At 45.4% G+C, this 22,099-nt stretch overlaps 1 protein-coding gene across 2 annotated transcripts in view; it reads right to left on the reverse strand.

Annotated features, from left to right (window-relative positions):
- Positions 1-17,098, reverse strand: part of ETV5 (ETS variant transcription factor 5) — a 56,718-nt gene extending 39,620 nt beyond the window's left edge. The window contains exons 1-5 of one of the 2 annotated variants that reach the window (XM_065877071.1): positions 16,950-17,098; positions 13,711-13,829; positions 13,488-13,575; positions 13,308-13,355; positions 13,164-13,214 (exon numbers count right to left, since the gene is read on the reverse strand). In XM_065877071.1, the coding sequence (XP_065733143.1) occupies positions 13,164-13,214; positions 13,308-13,355; positions 13,488-13,575; positions 13,711-13,755 (232 nt within the window). In that variant the 5' untranslated portion in view covers positions 13,756-13,829; positions 16,950-17,098. Of the gene's footprint in view, positions 1-13,163; positions 13,215-13,307; positions 13,356-13,487; positions 13,576-13,710; positions 13,830-16,463; positions 16,492-16,949 lie in introns of those variants that run through there. The other variant, XM_065877072.1, reaches the window with a different exon arrangement.
- Between the last annotated feature and the right edge of the window lie 5,001 nt (positions 17,099-22,099).

The raw sequence follows: 22,099 nt of genomic DNA on the forward strand, positions 1-22,099 counted from the left end.
GCATACCACATACAGGGGCTGAGATTTCAGGGCAGGTTCATTCTGAATCTCAAATGGCAAGAATAGCTGCATTTGTCCTGGGCAAAGTCCTACGTGGAGAAAGCAAGGCTTCTGTTCTGGGATAGATCTGGTATCAGTAGGTATAGGGAAAGATCTCTTCACAATTGTCACAGTGGCAGTATTCAAGATTTTATTTATTTAAAGTAACTTCTGTTTTCATCACACTAATAAATTCACATAGTTTAAGAAATCAAATAGAACTACAAGTTTTATGATGATGAGTAACAGGGATAGTATTCAGGGTTTTAGATTGGAGACTAATCTTGGTGGTGGGGGGATATGTTGATTTTTCCAGCTTATTCTTTCCTTACTTGTCCTGTTTCTCAGTAAGGACCAAAGGACTGACTATCACCCTGGTGATATATTTCAGGGCCCCAGGACGTAAGATCAACCAGGAAGTAGCAGAATTCATCAATTAACAATTAAAGAAGTCTTCTCTATATGGATGGCCAATATCATCTTCCGTACAATAAATAACGTAGGAGCCAAATTAGGAACTGATAAAACTAGTTCCTGGAACATCTGGCTCCAGGAATCAGATTTCTCCCAAGCAGCGGGAAAAACCTACAGTCAGCAGAAGAGAGGCTTCAGGAATTGGTGTGTGGACAAAAAAACCCACTCTGTTTTTCATGATTTAGAGCTAGAAACTTGGGGTAACATAATCAGCTCAAGAAAAAAGCCTTTGAACTTATCATGACATGGACTATGGGAAAAGGCCGTCAGATCCAACAAATAGGGTTATAATTACATTGGTATTGGAACAGGACCAGCCCAAGAGCGAGATTCAAATCTTGATGACCCTGCATGAAGATGGCTGGGTAATACCAGAGTGAAATAATAACCTACAAAACTAGAGCCAAACTAGAGTCTTGCTACAGTGGGAAAAGAGGCGAGGGAAGAAAACACCTTTCTTACTCATAAGAGTAAATGAGGTTATATCAAGTATTTGGAATTCTACAGCTGGAAACTTTGGGGGATGCAAGCCCAGGAATATTTTTTGGTGAGTTCCTATAAAAAATGATAGGCACTTACTTGAAAGATGATGTGGATTGGGAGATTGGGATTGACATGTACACGCTGCTATATTTAAAATGGATAACCAATAAGGACCTACTATATAGCACAGGGAACTCTGCTCAATACTCTGTAACAGCCTAAATGGGAAAAGAATTTGAAAAAGAATAGATGCATGTATATGTACAACTGAATCACTCTGCTGTATACCTGAAACTAATACAACACTGTTAATCAACTATGCTCCAATATAAAATAAAAAAATTTTTAAAAAGGTGGTATGGAGACTGTTTCCAGAGAGACCCCTCTCAATGCACAAATGGAGTGGCAGACAAACTGTTAGCAGGGACATGAGAAGATCACTTCAGAATTCTGAAAATGGAAACCAAGAGGTCTTGAATACAAGAGTTTAGAAATTAAAGGGAGGAAAGGAGCTTAAAAAAAAACTGGCCCAACTTTGAAAAGGTATAAATAGCATTAGTAGAGAGTGGTATCTGAAACTTCTGAGAGGTCACCTGCAAAGGCAGTGGAATTTCTCCCAGGAGACAGGAATTAGAGTTATTGATAGAATGTCTCCCACCTGGGTTGTAAATTAGACAACAGAATTGATACCACGAAGAAGTTAAAACCATGAGGCCATGCTCTGTAGGCCTCTCTTCCATTTTGTTTACCTAGGATGACCCTAAATCTCTGTTATGGACTCGAGCTGACAAGAGCAACATGGGTCTAGGTTGTGCCCCAGATCAAGTATTGGGCTTGTAGAATGCTGCTTTCTCAGGGGGGAAAGGCTGGCTGTATGTGAGATTGGTGCTTCGATGACAAGAAGCTGCAGTGTTCACACTGGCTCTGGAAAGTGAAATGTTGCTAAATTTTGTTTGGATGGGCCTGGTGTTATGGTATTTTATGCTCTTACTGCTCCCTGGAATGTGGAATATATGACACAAGATAGATTCAACAATGGAGAAATCCAGCTCCGAAGAAGCCAAAGCTCCAGCTTAAGGGGCCCCGAGGTTGTAGCTTTCTTTAGACCCCCAAACAAAGCCCTTCTGGCTAGGGTAAAAGCAGGAAGAGATGAAAATGGTGGTTTTACACTTAAAAAGGGATTTAAATTTCTCTGTGGAAAAGAGGGACTGACTGGACAAGGGGGTTATACTTTATAGGAAAGGGCTTTATTGGGGGCATTCTTACACTGCTGGGGCCTTATATGAACTAGAATGTTTATATTACCTAGTAACTTCATAGAATGGGGAGGGGAGGTGGGTGATTTGGAGGTTTGCTTCTGCTAGGCCCAGCTCCATGGTATCATCCCACAAAAAGTTTCCTCCCTCCCCTGCCCCCTCTTCCATTGCCTCTTCCAGCAATGGCAGCCACTGGTGGCACAACCAGGACACGGTATCTCAAAATCAAATCACCAGCTGAAATATTATTGGGCAGAAGATGAAAAACTAAATTTTGCCCATGGAAATCAGTTTGGCAGGTCAGTGTATAATGTACACTTGCAACCCAAAAGGTAGAACAGTACCACCCAGGCTGACCACTCAAAATGTGGGCGGCACTCTAGCCTCCAGGGGGTGCTCCAGGCTTCCCCTACCTCTTTACTCTGCCTCCGGAGAGGAGAAAACGTGACCCGAGACAAGGGTGATGCCCAGGTCCTAAAGCGCAGACAGAGTGAGGATAGCTTTGGCTAGGAAGAGAAGTGGTCCTCAAGGCCATCTATTTGCCTCTTCTGCAACAAGGGGCTGGAAAGGCTGGGCAGGTGCTGGGAAGAGGTAAGGGTGATGGGCCTATACACAGGGAGGGCTTAGGGGCCAAAGAGTCCTCAAGGGGGACCTATGGCCCAGTGGCAAGTTTGCCAGGGTAAAGAGGTTGGCTGGTCATGTCCTTGGTCATCAACTAGGAAGAGCAGTTGCTAAATGGAATTTATAGGACATTGGCCTTATCCTTTCTTCACCTCTACCAGTACTAACAATAATGACAGGCGATTTTTTTAAGGGCCTCTATTCTGAGTCTGGCTAAATTAGAAGGAAAAAGATTCTTTGTATTAATGCTTTCTTTCTCCTCCCAAAAGAAGTGGTCATGTTAGTAAGAGGAACCCACCTTGGCTGAATGTACTAAATCAGGAATGTCCTGACTCAGAGGGGAACTGCAGGTCAGAAAGAGGGCCTATCACGGAACAGCTGCCTCTTATTGAAACTGCATCTTTCAAATAGTCATTTCTAAATAGAAAACTGGTTTCTCAAATAAGGAAGATAATTTAATGCCAATGGTAGTAGAGAGGTTTTGGGTTTGTTTTTTTTTTTTTTTTTTTTTTTTTTTTTTTGTGGTACGCAGGCCTCTCACTGCTGTGGCCTCTCCCGTTGCGGAGCACAGGCTCCGGACGCGCAGGCTCAGCGGCCGTGGCTCACGGGCCCAGCCGCTCCGCGGCATGTGGGATCTTCCCGGACCGGGGCACGAACCCGTGTCCCCTGCATCGGCAGGCAGACTCTCAACCACTGCGCCACCAGGGAAGCCCCGGTTTGTTTTTTTTTTGACCCAGATGAACTAGTTTCAGATTTACTTCAAGTTCACACTCTCACACTTTAGTATTATTCTTGAAACAGCTTGGACTTGTGCAGTTCATTTTCTTTCAGGGACTCATTCATCCTAACAATTTAGGATTGTTATTTTAGAATTCCAAAAATGGAAACCCGGAGGCCTTGAATATAAGAGTTAGAAATGAAAGGGAGAAAAAGGAGCTTAGAAAAGATCTGGCCCAACTCTGAGGTAGGGCTTGTGTATTATAATACGGGGCTCTGCCGTGAAAATATTTTATACAGAATGAATATTTCTAATTGCATCAGTGTCACATCCCAAAACTCTAGGCCACAGAGAAACTAATATGATAGACAACTTATTTGCTTAACTTTTACCATTGAGAGAGAGGCCTAAATAGGGCCCTGTTCTCCCAACTCGGGTTCGGTTAGAGGTGAAAGGCTGGCTCCCCCCACTGTGGGCTTTCCGTCAGCCACAGCAAATTCTACCACGAAGGGCTGCTCACAGCGGAACACACCATCAGGAAAGGGGGAAACAGCACATTCCTCCTGAATGGAAAAAAATGCAAGACCAAACCTTACACCCCTTCTATAATTTATTCCCAGTTAATTTGATTTTCATCTAAACTGGCATTAAAGCAACAAGAATATTTGAAGTGGGATTTAATCACGGTGGAAAATTTTACCTTCAAGTTTAAAGTTCATCTTAAAAGTCTGACGGGAGAAAACTCAAACCCTAGAGAAATAGGCTTCTCGTAGGAGAGAACCATTCCCTTCTATTTATAACCCCAACGTTCCTAAGAGCAGAAACGCACCAAGTGTGTCAAGGGTACCTAAACTGTGACTTGTCCCCTCACACATACAGTTTTACTGGAGAACAGCATTAGCCACACAAAGTCTAGATGCAGCCTGGGTAGACCTGGCTAGTGTATGTGTTTAAGAGAGGAATCAGAAAATGAGAAATAGCCCTAGCTAGTATTTTTCTATCTATCACTAAGGTCATCCCAGGGGCTTTCAGAACTCACATTACAAACTTACTTCCCTGCAGGCTGGAGGCTGGCGTTGGGGCCTGCTGAGCAACAGGGCGGGGAGGGAACAGAACAGAGAGCCGTGGTGTGCAAAACACACGCCCCAAGTGTCGGCTGCGCACAGAGCACCATGCTACTGCTCAGGCAGACGTTAAGAAACACGTGACAGGGGTTCTCTGCTTTTGGACACACTTAGAGCCTAAGAGAAACTGTTTGCTTCTTGTTTCGACAGGAATGGAAATTGGAAAGCAGGGACCTTGTTTAATATGTCAAAATACAGAATACATTAAAGCCCTACGCTGCTGTTTTCTCTTTATTCCCCAAGAAATAAGATCCCAGGCTGGTGGGGAAGGAAAGAAAAGAGAACGAAGCTGAGGAGAAGCAGAAATGTTCTGACTCTGCGGAGGTACCCTCAGCACAGTGACATTATCCCTACTGAATTATTCTCTATTAAAATTCAGATTAGGAAACTTGGGGTAGGACTTCCAGGATCTGATCTTTACTGTGGGCAGCCAAGTAGAAGAGACATCCCCCCTCTTCTATTCTACCTTTTCTATGGGAAAAGTATAAAAGACCCTCGTTAAGTGCCCTTTCAGGCAATTACAAAGCATTTCCAGGCACTCAGCTGAGAAGTGTTTATGTAAACCAAGTCCTCCTCAGCCCCTCTGGAGAAGCACAACTACCAGCATCCTCTTACACAGCCCATATCTAGGGTTACCTCCTGAGAGGTTTCAAACTCTCTCACAAAAGGACAATCTGCCCAGGCCTGTTCTTTTTTTAATAGGGAAGGGAAGACACTCTTGCAAGACCAATTTACAGCAAAGGAAACATTACAGGAAAAAAAAAAAATCCTTACAGCAAAAGCACAAATGCAAACAGCCTTGTTAGGTGGTGAGGATGACGAGCGGGGACTAAGAAGAACTCTTAAGTTAAAACCCTGAGGAAATGGCACCAGATCATTACTATTAAGTTTTGTTTTTTTAACGGATTGTCCTTTTTATGCTTATCATACGGCCCTGGTCTAGCCCACACAGCCCTTTGAGGTGGGGAAGGAGGGGGGGTATGGCTGTGAGCTGTTAGCCAAGAGGCTGGAAGATGTTTAGGGTGGGCGATACTGAGGCAAGGGTACCCCTAGAACCTGGCCTAGTTTGGGGGTGAGGAGGCCACTCTGGTGTTGGGGTTCCTCAGAGGCTGGGTTCTTTCTGGTACTTCCTGGGATGTTAAGGAGAAAAGGCATTTGATGAGTACCCCATGGGAGGGTTGCTGCCATAGTGAGGCTCCCCCATAGCTGAGGACCAGTCTGGGAAGGGTCATTTTAAAATGACAGGTATCTGACTACAGTGGGAAATTAAACGGGAGAGAGAAGGCCAAGGAGTCGAGAAATTACAGCTAGGTCCCTCCCATGTTAAAATGTTAAGTAAAAGTGCTATAGCAGAAAAACACCCGTTCTTCAGGCCTGGAGTAAAGACTGGAGTAGAAGAGCAGGCAGGACTCTTCAGTGGGGAGATAAAGCCACAGCCCCATGGGAACCAAGAGATAAAAGGGTAATATCCTCAGATCAAATCTCAACACCTCTGTCTCCAGGGAAGCTAAACCACCCTCTCCTATTATCACTCCCTTTAGACAGCTACAGTCTAAAATGGGAGACTAAGCAAGGGGGGGGGGGGCGGGCCCATGGGTCAGTAGCAGCCCTTTGCCTAAGCCCAGGCCCCCCAGCCTGGCAGTTGGAGGGTTAAAGTCAGCACTTAAAAGAAAACTCAAACCCCATTAAGCCCAGGCTTGGAGAACAGGGAGCAACAGGGAAGCCAAAGGAAACTAATTTTGGAGGTTCTCCAAACTGCCAATCACCAGCATATTTCTAACAGTCCCAGTGTTGTTTGAGTTGGTTGTTTTTCCACAGCCTGCACAATGGGGTCTGGTTATTCATTGAAAAAGTCTGCAAGGGAGCCCGGCCCTCCATTCACAACCAATTTGGAATGCTCCATTCAGGCCGGGGTGGGGGTGGGGGGGACTCAGCCGCTCGGCTCGCTAGGGCCGACGGAGCAGAGACCAGCTGTCGCCGCAGGGACGCCTGCTCGCCCAGCGCGCTGTGTTTATGTAAGAAATTCAGACCCTGCAGGCGTGCTCTGCAACTCCCTAAGATTCAGATGGCCAAGACGCTGGCTGAAATCCGCAAGGGTGTGCAAGTCAGCTCCAAGTGAGGTCAGCAAGTGCCCTCTGGCAAAAGAAATCTGTCTTGTGCGGCCCACTTCAGACTCTGACTGTAGCTACCAGCTGAGAGAAACAGACTTCAGCGGTATTTCTCCTGCCCTCAGGGACGAACTGGTTTGCATTAGAGGACAGCTCCCTATGGAAGCCAGCCTTTCCAGACTCCTTGCTTTTCCATTCACTGCCAATAGCTGTATCGGGAGCCACCTGGCTTCCTCCCCAAGGGTGTGGGTCTCTGGAGACACCCACTACTAGATTCTGGCTGCAGAGGGGGAGGGGTCGAGCTACCTATTATGAACAGTTTCACAGTTCCTTTTCCTGGCTTTCCATCCGGCCTGAAAAGTTTATAATACCCACCGGGCATGCTCAGGAGACATCAAAAGCGAAGGGCAGGAGATCTGGGGGCGGGGGTGGGAGTGAAATCTACTCCAAGGACAACGCAAAGTACAAGGCTAAAAACTGGTTGGGTTTCTATTCTTCTCAGGCCTTCAATATCACCCTAAGGGAGATCTTATGAAGCCAGTGTGACAACTAGACTTTATTTCAAGGAAGAATATACTACTTTAGGAAAGATAAATTTTAGCACATGGGTTTTCCTTCTTTTTCGAAACATATTGGACTATTTTCAAATGTCTTATGTGGACCTCTTCTCACTGCCTGCCCCCATTCCCACAGCCAGTGAACTGAGATAGTGACACCGGAAGCACTTCTCTGCATCTTTCTAACTACAGACTCTCCATTCAACGCCTGGAGTGCTCTGCAGATCAGACTCAAAACTCCTGGCCTTTTAACAGCTAGACCTTATCCTGCTCCCTGGAATCTTCACCCTTGGCTACAACTTTCCTCTAGATGTTTCTTTCTGTTAGGCAGGGGAGCCTCCTTCATGAGGGGGCTCTAACATCTGAGTTGCTAACATCTGTCATTTACCTGCCAAGCCCAAAGGTGTACTTACCTTGTGATTACACACACACACACCCCTGTGCGGGCATCCACCCACTGACACACTCGGGGCTTAGTGTCTTGTCTCTCCTTTATTTTAAGCTGAGCCTCTTAGAGGGATGGGACAATGATAGAAACTGACGACCAAAGCCTCTGTTAAATGAGCTTGATGAGTTCACAAAATGAATTTTTAAAAAAGAAACCTAATCCGGTACTGGCATCAACATGCCTGGCACTTGTCCAAGAGCTGGGAGCTGCAACATGACAAGACTCTGAGCTCCCTGGATTCCAAGCGGAGAAGCACTGTGTGCCAGGGCACAGATGGGGCCCAAGCTGCCTCAAGGGCAGCCATGTGCCCGAGAGGGGGCTGTCAGCCTCTGGGCCCGGATGTGCTTTACCACCATGAAAACTGCAGAAACACGTGGAGGGAAGAGTCTCTGGGTAGAGAATTACACACCCCACCTACCCCACCAGGTCGTATTTTTTTCTAGGATTGAAATTAAAACAATGATACTACTAGATGGTTGAAATGGTAGATAGTACAAATCCTCAGCTTTACCAGTCTACCCATGTCTTCATCTTATAAAGCCGAAGAACGCTGAAAAACAAGGGATAGACTGTAATTTCTTGATTGATGCCAGGATTTTGTTACCTCTGGAATCTACAAAAGTGATCTGCCCAGTACCCGGCAGACGCAGATGTAATTCCCCATTCCAAGTCTTTTGCGCCAAACACAAATGATTGGAAAGGATACTGGGTTTTATTAGAGGACTGAGAGCAGAGAGACATAGAAGAGGAAGAGAAAAAAAATCTATTGTTTCTAATAAGCCTAACTGAATTAAAGTCAGATGAAAAGAGATTTCGTGTAAACATATGGCTCTGTTTGATAAATGGGAACACTAGGTCTTGGGTCCTTAGGAGTCCAGCATCTTAGGGATCTTGGAGGCTATCAAAACAGGAAGGATTTCAAATCATTTAGTCCCTTCTCAGTGGTAAGGTGGTGAGTGGGATAGCTAACAAAGACTTTGAAAAGTTTGTAAAACTTGGAGTCAAATAACCTCCAGTTTTCATCCTCTTGCTTTAGCATGCTTGTTTCTTCTCCCTACCTTCAGAGCTACCGGCTCTGGATAAGGATAAAATGATAGTCTTGATTCCCTCAAGCCTCTTATTTTTAAAGTGCCTACTGTTTTCTCTCTTACCTTCTATAACAAAAAGACTTTAGGATGCTCCTTTCATATAGAAATGGCCCAAGGACACAGAGCAAGTAAATGTACAGTTTTGCTACATCATGTCTGGGGCCAAAATCATGTGCCCTCTCCCAAAGGAAAGCACTCCCTCTCCCATATCAACCTCCTATGCAGTAAACAAACAAACAAAAAAACCAGATGAATAATGTCATATAGAAACAGGATTAAGATCAATGTATTTTAGGCTCAAGGGCTGCCATAACAGTTAATCCTATTTCCCCAGTCATCTATTGCAATGTATTTATGAAATGTCGATTTTTATCAGTTAATTAGCCAGTCCTTAGGAAATTACCCTTACTTCCTCCAGTCGGTCCATTCTTTTTGAAGCACAGATCTAAAAAGAACACTTCCAGGGGAAAATAAGGTCATTCAGATTTTAAAACAATTCTTCAAATTATATTTGGTACAGAGACCATCTTTTAAAATAAGATTTTACCACACCTTCTCCCCAGCATAAAATATTTTAGTTATTCAAAATGCCGACAGATAAAACAGTCACAATTCAAACAAATGAGTGAGATTTTTAAAAATCAGAACTGAAATCTGCATTAAAAAAACCCCATTTATATATGCTAAAATCTAGTAATTACCCTAAGGTGCCCAAACAGTCAGCTCAGAAAAATGAATGTCGACTACCCACCCCTGCCCCAAATCTAAGCACTTTGAGTTCCATTCTTATCCATGGTTTTGATTTGCAGCTAATTCTGTGAAAATGTGTAGTAAAAATGTGTAGTACACATCTATCTGCTGACCCAGATTCTGTGGTTTGGTAGTTCTGTGTGTTAAGGCACATGTAGCTATACACACATTTATAATATACAGGATATATATTCGTAGTTTTATCTGTATACACACTAATGTCTTCTAGAAAACATGTCTGTTTCATAATTTTTCCGTTTTATAACTTCTCTTTCTTCCAAATCCTACATGAAAAAACTCAAAGCACCAAGATATTGAATTGGTTTCTTGGGATTGTAGAATGAAGAGAACTGTGGGTTAGACTGGGCAGCCAGCACTCTCCCAGGCCTTCTTGAGGGCCAGCTCCAGGTATTTGGAATAATGAGGGGGAGCCCTGAGCAGCCCTGAGCGTGACAGTGCTCCCTGGCTCTGCAGCTTTGTGAGAGCTTCTTCAAGGATATGATTTTATACATTTTCCCCCCTCATTTCACTTAACCCCTCCCACTTGCCCCCAATCACTAGTCAGTCTCCCCAGCTATCCGGACCTTGTCATAAGTAAAATGAAAGGGTTAGGCAAGACCCTTTAGTAAAATGAAAGGGTTAGGCAAGACCATCTCTACAAGGGACCTCTAGCTCAAACAATCTGGGATCTTCAGGATTATTCATCAGGATCAAGGGACGATGGACAGCATTGGCAGAACCCCTATGTCTACAGGTTAAACCTTCTATTCCCTTGAATGTGACCTTTAGGAGTTTCCAGGTGGGGGATACTTTACTAATGTCTGAATTTGTGACGTTAAGGGGAAATCTATACAACCAGAAGTAGGCTGGGCATTTCTATAAGACTTATAAGAACAGTGATTTCATTTCTTTAAATCACACTTATAGATGGATGTCTATGGATAGGAACCCAAATCTAGAAAATTTACAAAATATAATCTCTTTAGAAGTTGAGCTTACAGTGTTTATCAAAAAAAGGTAAGCCATAATCTTCAAACCTGACGTTCTAAAATAAAGCGTTGCCCACATTACTTGGTATTTCTTTTTCTCTCACACACACAAAAACTCTCACACATACAAGATGGAAAATTAAATCATCAGCAACAGGAAAGGTAGACTACTACTTGTGGCAGGCCACAGAAGAATATCTGAAGACACAAACGTTTCTGCTACCCTAAGGAAGAGGTTTGCTTTACCTAGCAAGTGTGAGTTTGGTTTATAGTTCATTGATCGGGTGATTCAAACCAGTTCATAAGATTTCATTAAATTTAAATGAGATTCCCCCCCCTCCCCTGGAACAATCATGGGCTCTTCCAGAAGGTGACTGGAGTGGAAGCTGATCCTCAGCAGGAGGTTGTGAGATGCACTCACATAGAGTCTGCCCAGCCCTGGGCTCTGCCAGCTCCCATGAGTCCACACTGCCTGTCTCAACTGCAGTCAAAGCAGTTACACATGTAACAGCAAGGATAAATGGCTCAAGGATACACCTCCCCACATTTGTGTTCCTGCCTAACCTCTATTTGAATCTATCCTTCTTGAAGCTCCACCTCCAGAAATAAGAGTCAGAGAGGGGGAAAGAATTATTAAGAGACTTTTTGAGGCTACTCAACCATCTGCTTTATCCTTAAAAGACAGAAAAGCTCAACCTTAAGAAGTTAAAGCAAAAAGCAAACAAAGTAAGAAACACATCACACTTGGTAAGCAGAAACATCTCCCAAAGCAGCTCCATTTTAGGTATGGCACTTTAATTAAAGAAGTTAGCACATTCTATTTGCTGAGCAGGAATTATTTCTAAGGAGCCAAAACACATTTATTGATTCCTTCACTTTAGCTTCTTCCTGCAGATAAATATCTCTCCAAATATAAATCCTGTTTGCTGACATCTTTCTCTAAAGAACATACCTTTGATTCAGCACATGAAATCAACCTGAATGCAGTCATCTCACCCTCCTTTTAACTCTTTTGGGTTACAGAGAAACAAGTGTCATAAAAGCATTACCTCTGCCAAGAAAGCCACCTCCCAGACTGCAGTTTATGCTGCTCTGAGCAAGAACCGGAAAGGCTGGGCCAAATTGTCAGCACGGAACAAAGTAGGATTACAAATCCTGTCTTTTATCTTGCAAACACACACACACACACACACACACAATTTAGGTTATCTTTATTTAGTCTTTTAGTGGCAAGCTTCCCAATCACTTGAAAGCAATCAGAGGGCAATAATTAACACGCATTTACTCTCCTATCGAAAGCATTCACAGCAAGCTGTGACAAAGCTAAGGTAACCATGCATCTGTGGGTTACAGTTTGTTCCCTTTCAAAGTTTCCCAGCACTGTACCTTGAATACGAGGCCTATCATTAAAGATTAGCTGGTACCTCTGGTCTTTCATTTATTGATTTAGAACACCCAACTTTTACTTACACCAAAAGATATGCTCTCTCCCAGTGGCATTTTACACACACACACACGAGATAAAACAAAGCTGGGAAGAATGTGTTGGTGCAAAATGAGAAATCGAATCCTTGCCTGGCTCAGGTGCTTGCTATTATAAACTATGACTAAGACACGAATTTCTCTATGATGCAACTCTCAAGAGAGGCAGCATTTTTCTCCAGGCCTCTCTTAAACCTGCTCATTCGCCAGTAACTAATGCTCTCTAGAGCTGCCCTGTGCTGCTCAAATTTCATCAGCCAGCTTTGTCCTTGATAGCGCTTCCTGGACCATAAAATCTCCCAGACCTGTTGAGGACAGCCCCAAAAGATCAGTGTAATGCGAACTGTGCCTGTGCCAGCACCAAGAGCCGCCTTTTGAGCTCCCACTGCATTTGTTATCTCAGTGATATGAGCGCTTAAAGACCATTTTAAGAAAGTTTTTACTCTTCTCTGAATGATAAAGTCCTGACAACTACATGAAAAATAAGTGTAAATCAGGTCACTCTGTGACCACCTTTTGTCAACTTTGAACTAGAAACAAAATTGACAACATGTTTGGTGAAGCAACAATTAACTGGAATCTTCCATTAACTATTTTCTGCACCTTTAAAAGAAAAAAAAAGTCAGGCTCATGATTTGCATCAAGGATTTAATTTATAAAACAAACCCCCAAAAACCACTGTAAAAGGATGACTGATTTATGGATGCTTGGTCCAACAACTTATATATTTCAATTAATTTATCATTTGGATCTTGAAGCCTTGCAAAATTCTTAGGCAAAAAGACATTTTAAGATAAAATCATGTTCAGTAAATCTCACCTGCAGTACAGTAAAAGCACTTTAGAAATAATTTCCATAAGGAATGAAACAAATTTGGAGGGGGATTAACTTTGAATTATTAAAAGAAACCAAACACATTCCACTGTCCAAATATGCTGGCTACAACTGGAAAGAGTATTCTAGACTTGGATGATCCAAGACCAAAAAATTTTAGAACACATGTGCCACCACCAGAAAGGTACTTACAGTTATCAGACTGAAAATCTGGGACAAACTGTTCGTCATCAGGAACTTGTGCTGGAAAAGAGATTTTTATTTTAGACCTTTAAGTTTTATTAAAAAGCACAGTAAAATGTTTTATGTGGAAAATAGGACAGCCAAGAAACTTGCCTTCAGCTAACCAAGCCTCTTGAAGTTGACTGAGATCCTGAAACAACTCTGGAATTGAAAACAGAAGACACCAGAATGAGGAGAATTCTTCTGCTAGGGAGAAGAGGGAAGAGCTGGCTGCATGCAGCTTTTGCAGGGAGCCATGTGAACAAGCCACAACAGAGGGGAAAGCTTCACTACCTTCAGAATCATGAGCCAGATCTGTGTCCAAAAACTTCCTCTTTCTGTCAATCACAGGCCGCCCTCTACTCTCCTCTGACCGAGATTTCTGAAAGAGGCCAACAGACAGTGAAGACTCAAGTGTAAGAAAGGGGTCCAAAGGGGGTTGTGCCATAAACCAATAAGGAGAAGACTCATGTTCGAAGAGGGAAGACAAAACAAACCAAAAGCCACATAAACTTACCCCTGGGACCATAAAAGGGACTTGTTGATCATAAAAACCATCCATGGTGCTTCCAATGTCTCTAATGTCACTTTGGAAGGTCTCAGCATTGAGTAATTTCTGGGGGGAAAGGGGTCCTCCTGTAATACGAATTTGGGAGATTTTAACCGAGAGGGGGGAAGAAAGAGAAATGAAGTAATTTTATATTGCTTGTCCTTTTAGGGCCTGTGCAAAATCACTATCTTTCTCTGAGGTAATTAAAGCCCACTTCAAGGTGTAAGCTTTACAGACTAACGCTGGGCTTGATTAAGGGCATCAAAGATTCATGGTGTACTTAGTGCCAAATCCATTCACCTAGTCAGTCTTTTAATCTTTTTCTCTCTCTTTGTATTTAATCATTAAAATTATATGTTTACTACTACCTGTCCCCTACCAAAAAAAAAAAAAAAACCTTATTTTCATTAAAAAGGGCGATTTCAAGATTCTCTCCATAAGAATATTTCCCAGGGCGTTTGTAGTGTTAGGGTTTTTTTTTTTAGACATAATTTAATTTTTGACAGTACAGTGACAGGAAGGAGAAAAACTGCGTTTAAGCATTCCAAATTATTTGCAATTAAGAATCTGACATACATACTGTTTCTAAAAGTATTTTGTAGGTCAGTGGTAAAACACTAAAAATAGTTCCAGGAATACAACGATCAGTGGTGGTATACCTAACTTCACACACAGCTTTTTATTAAAACTTAAACCTTCTGTCCGAACAGCTGGAGTGTCTGTAAATGTCACCGACTCCGTGGCAACTTACAGAGATGTCTGTGATATCTCCAACTTCTTAAAGAATAAAGTAGCTATGAAAAGTAATGCGTAAAGTTAACTAAATTCCACTGCACATATTTTAAATGCATCTCTACCACAGATCTTTAAAAAGCATTAAAAGCAAAAGATCCATGGAAAGAAAAATGAGTTTATTATAATGAAATCATTTTTTCTCAAATATGACCAAAAAATAAAATTAAACTTGTTTCAGCACTGTCAAGTGTTGGGGCTAGGAAGGGAGGTTGGGGGTCAGAATGGAGAGGAGGAACTTTTTCTAATTTGAGAGGTATAAACTAACAATTTTATTAAAGTGCCATTTTCCCGAACACTGTTTTATTCTTCAAACAAAAACGCAGTTAAGTCAGCAAAATGGGGGAAACATTCATTTCACTCATCCCAGCTCTAAGCAATGCGAAACACTTCAGGATAAATCTTTTCTTTAACTTGTATACAAATTTTAGATAGGGAACTTTTTCTCAGTGGGCAATTCCATCCAATTTGTTTTTCACACTGTGTGAAACATATCCAATTTTTGTAAGTTAGCAGGATACGAGGAAACCCTTCACGGCCAGCCTCCTCTCAGCACTTCGGTCCAAGTAATAAGATATTTCCCAAGTCAAAGAGAAAGAGGGAGAGGGACAAAACTGCACACTTCATAACTTCCTAGAAAAACACTTCGGCTAGCCTGCCTGCGTGCCTTCCAAACAGCGCTAAAACGTTCAGAATAAAGCTTCTTTCCCAAATGTCACCAAACGGTAAACAAAACCTGAGGCGCATCAGCAGTGAGCTGAGGGGCAAGAAAATGAGTTCTCTGCAGCCTTCAAAAATCTGTCAGATAAAATAAATCGTGGCCTTAGAAATTCTGTAAATGTCTATTGGGAGAAGGGGACAACGGGTAGGAGATCGGAGGGGGAGATATTTTCAGAGTCTCATGATGAAATACGTTGCAAAAATACTTCACCATGAAAAGCAAAAATACCTTTAAAAAAATTAAATGAAAGAAAGGAGCGAACCCAAAAGAGGGATCAAGGATCTTTAACGCAGCTCTCAAAGTTCAAGGGCTAGAAAAATCGTGTTCAAAGTGTAATTTTTTTTAAAGCCTGAAGGGAAGGCTCGAGTTCATCCAGGAGTTTAAACCACTTCCTTTGTGCCCCCCCGCTTCCCGGGGCCCCCAGGAAAAACTTTAACACAGCGCAGCGGCGCGATCGAGGCCCCTCCCCCGCGGCGCGCAGCGGGCCCGGTTTTATGAATGAGAGAGAGCCGCGGCCGCCACATCAGGTAAAGGCTGTAACTGGATCCCTCTCACTGGGCCCCATTCACAAAACAAGACACACTTCCACCCAATTCCCAGCCTTCTCCATTCAAGAAAACTCCTTCAGATGCGCCCCCGCCCCCACTCCCAAAGCTCGCCCAGCCTCCGACGCAGGCCCCTCACCCCAGCGTCCTAGGAAGAAAGCTCAATGCTTCATTCACAAAAAGGGAAAGAAAAAAAAGCCGCAGGGAGCGGCGAGCCAACGCAAGAAACCCACTTCATTCATAAAGTCACCCACATTCATAAAAACGAGCTGCGGCGCCAGGCGCTACCAACCGCCTCCAATCGGCCCCCCCCAAAAAAAAAACACCCTTCCAAACATCTCTCTTTGGCACCCCTCCACAATCAGGATTTCGGCTCCCCCAGAGGTCCCCTCCCCTCTGAAAATGCGGTCAGATCCCAAATCCAGCGCGAGGCTCCAGCATCTCTCCATCCCCCGCCCTCCGCACCCATTTTTTTTCTTTTCCACCATCCCCAGGCCGCGGTTCTGATGCTCTCCTATTTCTCGAGAATCGCCATGCAGCCTGACGCCCTCAGTCTGCTGGGGGTGGGAGTGGGGGGATTGGGTGTCCGCTTTCCACATCCTGAAACTTGCAAGGCCTTCATAAGTTCCTGGCCGACCCCCAACCCCGGAGGCTGCACATGCCTATGTCACTTAACCCCTCCAGGTGCTGGGGTGGGGGTGCATCACTCTCAAACGTTCCCCCTACGCTGCTTCAGCCCCCCTCCTCCCCCCAGCAAAGATCTGCCGAGTGCCTCTTCTCGCGAGCCTCCAAGTCCCCTCGGGGCTCTCAGGTCTCCAGAGACTAAAGCCCGCAACTCCCCGCCCCTCCATCTCCACCCGGGAGCCTCCGCACCTCGCGCTCCCGCTCGCCTCCCCCGCGACGTGCGGAAACCCGCTCTCCGCTAGCTCCGGAACCGTTAGCCGCCCCCGCCCGACGCCTCCCAGGAACCGAACCGGACCTGGCCGCGGGAGGAGGGGGTGGTCAGCCTCGGGAGGGAAGGGGACCCAACCACAATGGAAAGTGCACCCAGACTCTGAGGATTCTGAATCAGCCAGTGAACTCTCGCCGGCTGGGCCCTTCCTGGACACCCCCTCCTAAGCCCCCTTGTCTCCTCGACGCCCCCTCACCTGAGGCAGCGGCTCTCCTCCCCTTGCAGCGGCCCCGGGGCGCAGGCGCGCTCACGCACGCGCGCACCGGGCCTGGGCGCCTAGGCTAATGGCTGGGCCGAACCGCTACGGGGACGTTGAACTGCTCCGCGCACCAGCCGCTGGACTCTGCGCCGCAGCTGCCAACCAGGCTGGAGCGCTGGCCCGGCCCCCAGCGGCCTGCCGCTCCGCCCTCTGCTATTGGCCCGCGGCTATAGCCCAGTAGCGTTCCCATTGGCCCGAGGCCGCTCCAGCGGCTGTCCATCACCTCTTGTTTACCCTGTCTGCGGGCAAATCCAGCCAAGCCGCCCCATCAACTCCGGTCCCCATTGGTCAACAGCGCGTCCTTCCCCACCTCTCAGGGGTCTGTTTTACATAATTTATGCACCGGGGCCCATTGGCCAATCAGCACAGGCTTGTTTATATAATGAATGTAAGGACGTTTTTCATTCATAAAAAACGCGACCTGAGGGGGAAGCTTAGCTGAGTCAGTGAAGAACTTAAAGGGGCCGAGGGCCTCGAGGAGCCGCAGTTCCTTCCTTCCCCGCAGCTCTCCCAACTTTTTACCGAGGCTTGGCTCTTTTCCCTTCCCCATTCACCCCTACTTCTCTCCCCGCCCCCCCGCCCCAGCAACACCACTGCCAGGACTGGGCCGCTGGGCGCCAGTCGTTTGCAGCTGCAGCACCAAGCGAATTTATCATTTTAGAATTCGGGCGACAGGAATCCGTCATTCCACCCGGAGAGAAACTCGCTGACCGACCTGGGCGTTCGGCCCATAGAAACACAGAAAACGGAAACCAAGCGCTCTAATCTTAGATACCTTTAAGAGAGGCCTTAATTTCCTTTAACTAGGTTTCCAGTGGGGGAAGAATTAGCAGCATCTCCCTTTAGAATCTGAGCTCTCAAACAGATTTTAGTTACTATTTTATACTGGCCGGCCAAGGCCCAACCAAATCCCGTTTTCTCCCCACGTCTAATTGCGGTTTATAACCGCCAGAGTGGGTTTTGGATCCGAGAAGAGGGAGGGTCGGCGCTCAAAGAAATCCTCTCCGAGGACTGCACCAACCAGTCCGCAGACCTAGAAATAGAAACATAAAGCCCTCCGAAACGGGCTTGCAGAGTTAGATCGCCTGCCTCCCTCCCGGGGCTGCTGTTTTCCATTTAAGTGTTGAATGCAAGATGGTGTGTTTGCGAATTAGATCCCGTGCAGCTGGGAACGACGAGAAGCTACTCCGCTTGCCAAACGACCGGGCACTAACTGCAATTGCTGAGATTCTTAACAGGGTGTTCCAGGAAACAAATAAGCAGTCCTCTCCCCTCTCCGCCCCCTCTGCCCCCTCCTGCAAGGCCGTGGGGCAGCTCTGTGCTCTCCCCCGGGATGCTGGGGCTTGTGAGGGAGCTCTTATGTTCTCGTTCTGTTCGTGTGCCCTGCCGTTCACCCCCGTGTGCCGGCGGTGGGGAAGAAAGACGCCAAGTATCAGGGGAGTGCGCCTAGAAAAGGGAGCCCCAGGCAACTCTGGGGCTGCCTCACACCACCACCATGGGGAATGCAGTGTGGCTTTCTGGGAAAAAATTTTTAAGGAAAAATTTGCCCACTTTCTTTTCTGCTTCCACTTATGGGTTCTTGGTGTGTCGTTTATAGCCAAGAAATGTTGGAATTCACCAAAGGAAACCGGGAGTTCGGAGGCCCAGTGCTGACCACGCATGAGACTTTGCAAGAGAGTGGGGTGGGCATGAGCGGGTGGGTGGGAAAGCGCTCTGAACTTTTAACAAGCAGTTCCATGATATTTAATTTCCTAGGAGAGCAATTTGCTACCTACCCCAGCTCCAGTGGAGTTTTCCCTTAGTGCCTCTCCAGGTAGTGCCACTTACTTCTGTTTGGCGGCTAGAGTACAGCCCTAGCCCAGTTGTGCTCCCAGTGTGTTGCTGAGGGCTGTCTCCCGGGCTAGACTCAGGGCCCAGATTAGCTCCCCAGTCCTCCTCCTCCCCAGCTTGTCTGCCCCCATCCTGCCCCACCTCATCCCATCTCATCCTGCTCTCTGATCTAGTTTCCCAGAAGAGGTTTTGAATTCCTCTTTGCTTCAATCTGTCTTCAGGCCTCAGCCTGGTAGGCCTGCAGCCCATGGGGCCACATAAACCTTGGTGCATCATCACACTGGCTATAGGGAAACAGTGCAGGACACTTCACAGCGACTTCCTCCATGGGGTTGAACTTGAGGCCTGGAGTGTGACTTGGATGACCTTTGCCTTGAGCCAAGGCTCTCCATCCCACCTTGGGAAGAAAAGCTGATATTTCTGGATTAAGTAGTAATAAATAGCAGCTTAGTTGGGGGGAGGGGAGGAGTTGAGGGAGGGGTTTTTATGAGAAGATTGTCACAGACACCAGATCATAGAGGGATTTACATCAGAGTAAAGCTCTTGCCAATTAATTATTTAGTCATTCGGTAATGTTATTTAGTCATTTAGTACTTTAGTCATTTATTTATTTAGTCATTCAGTAAAATAAATGTTTTATTTTGTGCTCAATACTCGGCCAAACCCTGTACTCAGCAAAAAAGTTACAGAGATGAGTAAGATCCAGTCTTTGTCTTGGAGGAGCCCACCATCTATTGTACCATTTCAACGGCTGAAGTTTACTTAATGTATAACCTGTTCATGCCAGGTACAATTCTCTACAGATTATCTCATCTAGTCCTCATAAGAATAGAACTGAAGTGGTCTCTACTGTTAATATCTGCACTTTATAGACAAGAAACAGAGGCACAGAGAGATTAAGTAACTTGCCAATAGTTGCACAGCTTGTAGGTTTCTGAACCTGGATAAGCACTAAGGCAGGCAGGCTCCAGAGCCCATAAGTGGCTGACTTAGCATGTGCCTTTGTTGCTCAGGAAACCACCAGGAAATATCATTTGAACCCCAAATGGTAGAGGGCAGAACTGGTTGAAGTCACAGGGAGGCAGATTTTTAGCTCAGTATCAGGTTCGGAAGAACTTTGGAATGTTTGGAGTGGCCCCAAAAGGAATACTGCTGCTGGTAATGAGCCTCCTGTCACAAGAAGCATTTATGCAGAAAGATTTAATGCAGAGATACTACTGCACTGGGTGGCGTAGATGAACTCAGAGGATTGCTCCAGCTCTGAGAATATGACTCGTGTTGGACAGGGGTTCAGGCCCTGGGCCCAGGCACCTTGCCTCTGCTGTGAAATGTGAGGGTGTAACTCATGATGAACTACCTTGCCAGACTGATGCCTGGGCCCAGAGTTTGTTCCTTACTGTTAAGTGTTTATGATGTGTTTTTTTTTCTACACCTCTTCCTTCTTTTCTTCTGCTTCTCCTTCTTAGTGACTTACCTCCCCCGCTCCCATCCCCATCCCACTCCCCGTCTTCTTGAATTATCTTTGCCTTTAAAAAGAGTTAAGGGTCGGTATTTAGAAGTTCTTTGTTTAGTACACCGAGTCTTTCCTCCTAAGAACATTACTTACATTGGAGGATTTGTCCAGCCTCTGTTCTGATGTACCATTCCCTCTCCTTCAGGAGAGAAACAGGACTGGAAAAGATAACAAAAAGAGAGACCAGCCCTCTGGAACGTTCATCTCGTGTCAATCTAGCCTTTGTTCTCTGGCAACAGCAAAACTCAATCACAGTAGGATAACTAGCTCCTTGTTCTTCGATTTGCAATGTGTTTTCAGAGGAATAACACAGAAGGATAGAAAAACAAGTCCCTTGCCCCCAACCTGAAAGCTTCTGTTTCCCTTTAGAGGACTGCTTTTAAAGTCTCCCCCTAAAACCCCAAAAGCAAGTTAAAGTATAACTCAGGTAACCCTGCCTTGAGCTATCACCAAGATGGCAGTGGGAAATGTGGCAGCATGGTGATCTTGGTCTCTCTCACAGTGGGACAGTGCCTCCCCTTCCTCTGATCGAAATGCTGCAGGGAGTGTGGCCCTGTCTGGAGGTGAGGGTGTGGGCTACATGACCCTGGCGGGGGTGGTCCTTTCCCATTCTTGTATAATACAGGGGAAGGGACTCGAGGACTGCTTCAAAGAGGCGCAGCAGCGTTTTTCTTGTCTTCAAGGGATAAAGGATTCTATCTGGTTGGCACACCTTCCTTTGTAAAATTCAGATATAAATACCCTAAAAACTGAGTCAAGAAAAGAAAATCTTTTCGATTCAACGTCTCTTTAAACGAATAGGTGCCATATTGTCTTCAGGGTTCTTTGTAGTCAGGGAGTAATAATAGCTGACATTTACTGAGTGCTTAATATGAGCCAGACGCTTTTCCAAACACTTCACATGTATTAGCACGTTTAGTCCCAACAACAGCCCTCTGAGGGAGGTACTATTATTATCACCTACACTTCTCACAGATGAGGAAGGTTAGGTGCAGGGAGGTTACATAAATCACTACATGGCTAGCACACAGTCAGAGGGAGACTGTACCCCCGGGACCCCCTCCAGAGTCCTGCCAGTAACCACTCTGCTGGGCTGTCTCAGCTCCAGAGAAGGTGTGTGTGCTTAGTGACAGTAGCTGACACCAAAAAGTCATGTTGCTGTACCAGGCCATTTAGGGGCTTTGCCTATACTAACCCCCTTGATTTTCCTAACAACCCTGTGATGTAGGTACCATTATTATCCCTATTTCATGCATGATGAAAATGAGGCACAGAGAAGTTAAGTAACTTGCTGAAGATCGCATAGCCAGTAAGAGTTGGAGTCAGGAGCCCATCGCAGATCTTGTACAGAGTCCTTGCTCTGAAACACTTTACTATGAAGTCTTAGCTCCAGCCATCTTCCAACTCTGTCGGTTTCCCTCATCTTGCCTTTGGGGCTCTGGCTGCTTCCTTGCCGTTCCCCTGAGAGTCACTGTGCTTCCTTGGGAACGTGCTCCAGCAAATCCAGGCAGATTTCTGAATTATTATCTTGGGCCAGCTCGAATTTGTCTTCATTAGAGCCATGTCAGAAAGAGACTAGAAATTACCTGTACTGAGCATCCCCTAGATGCCAGGCTCTGTGCTAATACACTTCACATACATTGTCATTTAGTGCTCCCATTCCTTCTTGGAGGTGGTGATAATACCCAGTTTGCAGATGTGAAAACAGAGGGTCAAAGTGAGATTTAAAAAACCATGTCTGAGG

Source organism: Phocoena phocoena, chromosome 4, assembly GCF_963924675.1.
Source record: "Phocoena phocoena chromosome 4, mPhoPho1.1, whole genome shotgun sequence".
Classification (NCBI taxonomy): Eukaryota; Metazoa; Chordata; class Mammalia; order Artiodactyla; family Phocoenidae; genus Phocoena; species Phocoena phocoena.